We start from the raw sequence: 8,689 nt of genomic DNA on the forward strand, positions 1-8,689 counted from the left end.
CTCTTTTGTGCTCCATAAACTAATTTCAGATTTTCGTGATCATATATATACCAGAATCTAGAATCTACAATCTAGATAATTCTTTGGATCGTTAAAAGAAAGGTCACACATACCAGATTTTCCAATCACAAAATTTTCTTTGTAAAGTTCAGCCAATTTAAATAACACACTATGCTTCTAAACTTGTACGGCTCTAAAAAGCTAAAATCAGAGGCAATCAGATAAATTAAGGCAAAGGTAGAATATGTGCCTAATATACAATGCTTCACCACTAACACTAACACAGGCTTCCTTTGTTGCTTTTCCCTGACCTCAGTTTCTTTTATTGAGGTATTGGATGCTTTCATCTCCACTTTCATTCCCGGTAGTTAATTAGCTCTTTCTAAAAGGAATATGGTATATATATATATATCTAGAAAATAGTGCAATCCTACTTATGATAATTAAAGAAACCTAAAATATTATTCACCTAATTTACAATATTCCAACATTCTCTCCAAATAGCGCAATCATACTTATGCACCGCACGCATCGCGACACCTAGTTACAATAGGTAAGCTTTTACATTATGGTTTATGAGGGGTTATAATATGGTTTATATATTACCCAATGAATGAATGTCATGGTACAAGTGGGTGTCTTGGGGGTGCCATGTTATTGTAACTTCTGAAATCTCAAATATGGTCTCGGCTTTTTTATTAAGAAACCATGTTATATTCATTTTCAATTAAATTTATCATAAAAATTTTAATCTTTTTATGGGGTAAAATTAATTTGGTGGTAAAAAACCTTGACCTAATGTAAGATCCCCAATCTCGTGAGCATTGTTCTTCATCATCTTCTTCTTTGTATCGTCGCCACTGTCGTGTTCATCTTCTCAGCCAGATTCTTCATCTTCTTCTTGTCGGTGTTGCTGGGCTGTGGTGGTCGTAATTTAGCGAGTCGTGTTCTTCGACTTCTTCATCTCGTCGATGTCGTGTTCTTCATCTTCTTCATCTTGTTGCTTCCGCGTTCTTCAAAACTATCCTTAATTTAAAATCATAATTTCAAAATCTAAACCCCATTCTACACAGGAAGCTCCACGGTGGTGTGAGGATGGGAGCTCTTCTGCAGTGAGGTGAAGAACGTCAAGGATTTGACAAAACCGACATTCGTGGAAAAATCTTCTTAATGTGAGAAGTAAAAAACCACGGACACAAGGCAGTAATCAAGTTTCACTATGATCAAATAAGGGTACAAGAGAGTATCAACACAACACAAATTTGCTAAACAATTGCCCCATCAACTAAGCAAGAAACTCAAAATAGAGAACTTAGAGAATCTGAAAAACCAGAAAATACTGTTGTTGTCTACCCCAAATTTCTCCCACCTCAGAAAACTTCTCGCCAATCAAACATGTATTTATAAGCATGGTGAGAGTCGCAATTGAAACGTTTGATGACCTTAATGAAGTCTTTGTGAATGACATCTAAGATGATGGATACCCTTAGTTATTCTTGCAATAATTTAATAAATGTGACAGTTAATATTCTTCTGATCACTAACTGTCAAGATGAAATGAACCTCTCTTTGATCATCCCAGTAATGTAACAAATCAAGTTTCACTTAGCTGTGAAACCTCCAAATCGTCTGGACATTGTAGTTATTTGTGGCCACACACTTATCAATTTGTTGGATTGAAAACAAGAAAACAATTTCGAGAGTCTTGTGTTGACTCCATATTTGACAAGGCGGCTGCTTACAGATTTTTAGGAGTGGAGGAGGACCATGAAACCTACAAAGCCCATGTGATGTCGTGTGGGCAACTCAGCATTTTTAAGCAACAGAAAAAGAATTATGTTGCCTCAGATAAAAGAATAGGAGGTATATTATAGGACAATAATATTGATAACTCTCGCCATCTTGTGGTCCTTTCATAAATCATAATTGAAGGGCACTTTACGGCCGGGCCCAATCATTTGTGAAGTGACATGATACCAAGGGGAAGGGGATGATGAGGTTAGAGTGATGATAGAAAATTTTGTGGATAACCCAATCCACTACTAATTATCAGCAAGATATCAATTGGCTAACCAAAGACGGACCACTCCAAGAGAAAATATTTTTGTTTTAAAAAGAAAAGAAAATAACAATTGAAGGGCAAAACAAGTTGATAGAAAATAATATATAGCATTTTCTTTTTCAAAAAAAAAACTGAACTCGTGTATATATTTTGATTTTTTATTTTAAAAAATGTTCCGTTCACACCTCATCATATATGAATGAGAAAGAAGTAAAAAGAGAAGAGAGATTGAAATAAAAGAGAGAAAAAAATATAAGATTTTACATATGATAAAAAAACTGAAAATATTTAAAGTGTGAATAAATTAAGTAGATTGAATTATTAAACATCGCCTCCTAACAAAAAAAGTTAGAAAAACTTTGAGTGACTTTGTCGACCCTGATGAGTAATCATTACCATGGGCTTTGACATGTGTTTGGAACTCTACATTTCTTACCAAAATACTTTTAAATAAAATAATCCAACAATTCATAAATTATATTTTGACCAAAACAGAAAGCATTAATTATAAAAACCGAAAAAGATATTACTCACAGAATTCAAGGTGGGTTCAAATGGAGAAAAGCATCACAGATTAATTTTGAGTATAAAGTACATATTAAGCTCACATAAAAGTTTTACCGAGTACTTGTGTAGTGAATGTTGACAAGCTGATGAGAACAAAAATTGAGTAGAAGAAATGAGAATGTTAGGATGGATGAGTGGTTACACTAGAAAAAAGTTACGCAATAATTGTATAAGAGGAGATTTTTTGGTGATGTCTATATGGGGGAAACTGACAGAGAATCAGTTCAGATTGTATGGACATATGTCCAAAGAAGATTTTTGGAGACACCAATGAAAAAATTGATACAATATATTTAATCATGTGAAGAGGGTAAATTGAAGTTAAAAAGTGTTCTTGAAAAAAACCCTAAGACTAAGTAAGCTGAGTAAAGCAAGACCTGAGAGAGGTATATTGACAAAAGTTGAGTTACAATGGGTATGGTAAGCCCCCTTTATATATCGGATAGACTGACCATGCTAAACGTCTAGATACATTGAATAGATATCGTTACACGTAATGTAAATGTAACAACATAATAGCAAAGCTGACTAACTTAACCCGAAAGTCAGTAAAGACTTGGTCAAAGCACCGTCTTTTACAATCTTACGTGACAAGCTAGCTACATCCCCATCCTCTCTGGAGCTCTTTGACGGGTTGTTCCTGTTAGACCGCCTTTGATATGTTTCTGGAGCCCAATACCGATATTATGGTAAGCCGGCACAAAATCATGAGCGGTACGAAAAGAATTCAATAATGATATACACATCTCATTTTTAAACACTCAATTTCCATCTCTTTTTATTTCTATCTCTCTCCTTTTATCATCTATCACATCTCATACTTTGTCTCTCTTACTTTTTTCTTTCTTCATATCTATCTTCCCATTCCACCTCTCTCCATCTCAAAGAGAGGTGTGAATGAAACATTATTCAAAAGAACTTCGAAAAATATTGTTAAAAGTGATATCATTATTAATATATAATATATATTTATCGTAATGTTTATAATCATGACTCAATAGTGTATTATGATCAATATAGCTAACCTAATTTAGAGGGATAAAATTGTTTTCGTTTTTTTGGTTACAAATGGAAGATAAAATTGTTTTCGTTTGTTAGTGGGATAATTACCTGCTTATTTTTTTTTGATAATGTTATCTGTTTCAGTCACAAAATTTGGAATATTAAAAAATATATCAATCCTCATTCTGACTATGAATAAAAAAAAAAGGTATAAAAGTGTGTCTTTTGTAGTGCTCAAAAGATAAATAGTAAAAAAATTAAAGAAGACATGGAAAACGAATAACAGGGAAGGAAACTAATTAAGGCTTTGAGAGAATAATAAAGAGCATGACATAGCTAACTGCTGTTAGCTGTCATTCTTAATTAGATTCTTAACTTCACAGCAGAACAAAAGATCTTCAATAAATACTTTCAAAAAACAAAAATCTTCAATAAATGAATGAACAAAAATAATTTAACCAAATGATCATATATGTTATATATAATTAAATAAATAATCTTGATCATGCAGATTCCTAGTGTTATATATAATTTAATCTAGTTATGTGTCAAGTACGTACTGATCGTATATGTTATTTGTCGGCCACTCAAACATAATCGTACACACAAAAAGATGCATACTTTCCTGTATTTAGGCATCACATGCATTAGCTATACATCAAAGCTTAGGAGATAATAGCGACAACTTAACAACTCACAACCCTTTCTGCCATTATCATACCCGGGTACTTTATGCCAAAAACAATACACAACGAAACTTTTATTTTCTATATGCCTAAACTAGGTACTCCCTCCGTTCTTAATTATAAGACTTAATATAAAAATTTGCGTTTATTAAGAAAACATTAAATGTGTCTAATTAGTATATTGGTTTTTTAAAAATGCATAAATTCATCTATATTTACCCTCTATAAATTCCTCCATAAATTCCTCATGGACAACCTATCTTATACTCCCTCCATGTGACGGTTGTCCATGTGACGGTTTTGGTCAATTTTAGGCTGAAAACGTCAGTTCTGTTTAGTGGAAATCACCAAACTATCGGGCGACGTCGTCCATTCACCGGCGACGGGTGATTCGGGTAAGGTTATGTCAAACGACAGCTTTATCGGGTCAGTACAATTTTTCTTATCAAAAAAGAAAAAATCTAACCGAGAGTGTTAAACACCCCAAAAAAATGATGCAAAGGAAAGGGAAGAGAAGCAAAAAAGAGGGAGGGAGGAAATTGGATGACGGTTTGGAGTCTAGATGAAACATAAGAGCTCATGTTCACTTGAATACAAACTTTGAGATTAAGCTTTGAGTTTTTGACTATTCTTAACTACATCTCTATCAAGTTCACTTCATGAACAATAATGAAATAAAAAATGCATTCGTATTTATCAAGTTTTCAGATCATATAATAACATGTATTCTCTCCGTTCCTTATTAACTGTACACTTTGAAGAAAAAAATATGTTCCTATATATATATATATATATATATATATCTGTCCACTTAGAGTTTCAAGAGAGTATTAAATGATGTTTTTCCAAGAAATGCCCTTGCAGAAACAATAAATGAGGAAAAATAATATACATTTTAAATGGTGAAATAGGAAATCAAATAATACTTTTATGAAAAGTAACAAAATTAATGACACTCCTTAATATGTGTGTTTCTTCTCTTCCTATACGGTTAAATAGGAACGGAGGGAGTATATAATTTTTTTAAATTCAACAATAAAATAATCAATCACATTTACTTTTAGATATATAGAACTCACTGATGGCCAATTGATTAAATTTTTTATTTTGCATAAAATAGCTAAAACTTAAATAAAATTATTATTGGATCTTAAAACATACAAAATTTTTATTTTATTACAATTATAATTGAACCGATCGAACCCTACAATCATATATAGGACTCGCCTCAATCATCGTGATCAAGCTACCCTAGAAGACAATTGTATATAGGGCGAGCTCTCACTCTAGAGAGAGCCTATATAATTAGGTGAGCCACTTATATAGGAAGGTCTTGCCTATGCACCCACGAGATCGTCCCTATTGATACTAGACTTAGGATTATAAACATGTAAGGGAAATTGGACCGAGAATTATGAGGCCCACTAACCCAAGTAGCTTAGGGTTTCGGACCACCCCCACTGTAAAAGGGAAGTCATTCATTTACAAAGGATCTTTTTGCTCTTTTGTGACACAACAACTTTATTCTTACATTATTTTTAATACTTTTATGCTCTGCTATGGTTTTCTAGTAAGGTCTCTTGTTTTGGTCAGGTCCAGGTTCAGAACTATAATAAAACACTCTTCCCTCTTATATATAAGTCAAAAATTTAGCTTCTTACGGTAATCACTTTCAAATTTTATTTTCCTAAAAAGTCTTAAATAAAGGGTTGTAAAATTTGTGCTACTTCAAATCGATTTGGGTCTAGGGTTATCGTGTGAGATGGCTAGGAAGACCAACGTAATGATTCTCTAATCAAGCGATTACTTGAGGAAGAAACTTTTCTCCTTAGTGCAGATTCTTAAGACGCTCAAAAAATCTCCTAGTGATTGTTATTGATAGGTTGAACACGAGATAAATGGTTGAAACTAAGGTAACAACTAAAATGAACAAATAAAGATTTTATCGGGTGAAAGTAAAAGCTGTAAATGTAAAGTAAAAGCTAGAAAATGTAAAGGGCTAGAAAAGCAGCAAAAGAAACAAAGTAAATGAATAAAGGAAAAATAGGAAATATGTATGTTGTATTGATTGTGTGATTGTTATTTTTGGTACAATAAACTTTCTTTTTATTTATAGGAAGAAATTGACTAACTATTACCGTAGATCTGACATAAACCACTAACCCATGTCATGTTTCTCCATGCAAGTCACTCATAGATCGTGGGGTAGTTTCTTATTTCCCTTAGTTAGTCTGGAAGATTATTTTCAATGGGTTCATTTCATCGGTTGGTTCACAGTGGAATATCAATACCCATATTAGTAAGGAACAAAACCAACTGCTTAATGTGCACGTGAGAAAACCCTATAAGTTTGAAAATATTTTTTTGTTTCTGTATTTGTCCATGAATTATGTCCAAATGCATGATTGTTCTTGCTCGGCTCATTTGCTTTATGTGCCAACGACTATAATCATAGCTTTTACTATTCTTCCAACAGCTATTCTATGATCAATGTTGCAGCCAACTTATCTTTTCGATCGACTAACAAAATTGTCGTTATGAATTTTTGAGTGCCAACAATTTGTTCAAAGTACTTTTTCAAAATAAAATCAATTTTATTTTTATAAAAAATTAAAGCTTAAAGCCTTAAACATACCAATTCTGAATTTAGTTATTTCAATAGAAATTTAATTTTGCATTAAATTAAATTAATTTTAATTATTTCCAATGTGTTGAACATGAGTTGTTTGTTTTTCTGATCTAAAAAACACCCGACATATGAAATTTGACCATAGAAAAGTACCTAAAATTGCCTTTAAGGGTGTCTAATTATTCCCAATGATGAGAACCAAACTCAAACGATAACAGTTGTTGCTTTCAGCTGCCAAACATCTAAAGGAACACCACTGTCTTCACGTGGGTATCTCGTGATCTACGTGGGAGCAACTCTTTCATCAATCCACAAATTGTTGTAGATACCGTTTTATCCATTTCTTAACAGAAAATAAGGAAAATGTTAGATAACACTAAATTGTGTAAACACCCAATTGAAAAGAAAAAAAAAATATAAGTAATGAATGTGGAATATAATTGTTTTTATGGTAAATGTTAGTAATGTCAGTAAGTTAGTCATCCTTAGGATTTGAACCCGAGACCTTTCGACATTTTTCTCACTTGAGCTATTATTCAGGAATAATATAAAATATATAATGTTATGTAATAAGAAATTAATCATAAGAAAGATTAAATACAAGTAACGTGTCTGAACTATTTGATGTCTACGTAATAACACTACTAAAAAATAAATGGATTTAATGTATTAAAAGGCTACACATCACAAAAGATTAAACCACAAAGATACTCTCAAACTAAACCCCATGGCTAGTTCTTGTTCCCTAGAGCCGGCACCCCATATGTAGTCACATTCTTAAGAAAAAATAAAGACCTTAGGCCCCACCTATCTAGATTCTATGCCAACATGCTCTATCATAACCCAACTTTTAACTCTTCCACTTCCAAGAGTATTTTTCTTTTGTTTTATTTTGCCCTCTTCCCCTTTTGACACGTATATATACCCTCTCTCACCCCTTGCATTCCTCAACAAACACAACAACAACCAAAACCCCTCTATCACTTAATTTCTTTCCCTCTCATCCTTTCTCCATGCCCATCTTTTGCTTCTCCAAATCACAAACATAAACAAACCCTCAAGAAGCAGACCCACAAACTCAAAAACACCCATCAAATTCTGAAAGCCCGCATCGTTTAGTTATAATAAAAGATGTCTGGAGTTTGGTTTTTTAGGAATAATGGGGTAATGCAGTTGGTTGAGAACCCTCAAGCAGAGGGCTCAGAAGCAAGGCAAGGTTCAAAGAGAAAGGTGTTGGTTTACTTGCCAACAGGGGAAGTGGTGAATTCCTACACTTTTCTGGAGCGAATCTTGATTGGGTTAGGGTGGGAGAGGTACTATGAAGGAGATCCTGACTTGTACCAATTCCACAAGCACTGCTCCATTGACCTAATCTCTCTCCCAAGAGATTTCTCTAAGTTCAGCTCCGTCAATATGTATGATATTGTCATGAAGAACCCCAATGTCTTCCATGTCAGGCAAGTGAGTGTGTCTTGATCATTTCGATTTTCGGTGCCGGGGAGATTTTTCTTTTTTCACTTTTTTTATCTCATGCTGGTGTGCTTCTATATATATCTAGAGTTTGTGGAAACTCTAGTGAACTTGTTGGGTTCTTTTGCTTTCTCTTCATAAGGGAAAATAAGTTTAGATTATGCATCTTGCTGATGCATGACTAGTGTACATGTGCTTGGGGTGCTATGTAACATATATAGTAAGTATTGATTTCTAATAACCTCAGTCTATGCATTGCGTGGATTTCTGATC

The 8,689-nt window shown here is 33.3% G+C and overlaps 1 protein-coding gene across 1 annotated transcript; it reads left to right on the forward strand.

Moving 5' to 3' along the window:
• The first annotated feature begins 7,875 nt into the window (after positions 1-7,875).
• LOC130721408 (flowering-promoting factor 1-like protein 2) lies at positions 7,876-8,689 on the forward strand. The gene has a single exon (XM_057572209.1). The coding sequence runs from the start codon at positions 8,078-8,080 to the stop codon at positions 8,420-8,422; it is 345 nt and encodes a 114-aa protein (XP_057428192.1). The 5' UTR covers positions 7,876-8,077; the 3' UTR covers positions 8,423-8,689.

The sequence above is a fragment of the Lotus japonicus genome, chromosome 5 (assembly GCF_012489685.1).
Source record: "Lotus japonicus ecotype B-129 chromosome 5, LjGifu_v1.2".
In the NCBI taxonomy this organism is placed as follows: Eukaryota; Viridiplantae; Streptophyta; class Magnoliopsida; order Fabales; family Fabaceae; genus Lotus; species Lotus japonicus.

Bases quoted from the DNA above. Each gene is read 5' to 3' on its own strand.
- LOC130721408 (XM_057572209.1), top strand. From the start codon at position 8,078: ATGTCTGGAGTTTGGTTTTTTAGGAATAATGGGGTAATGCAGTTGGTT.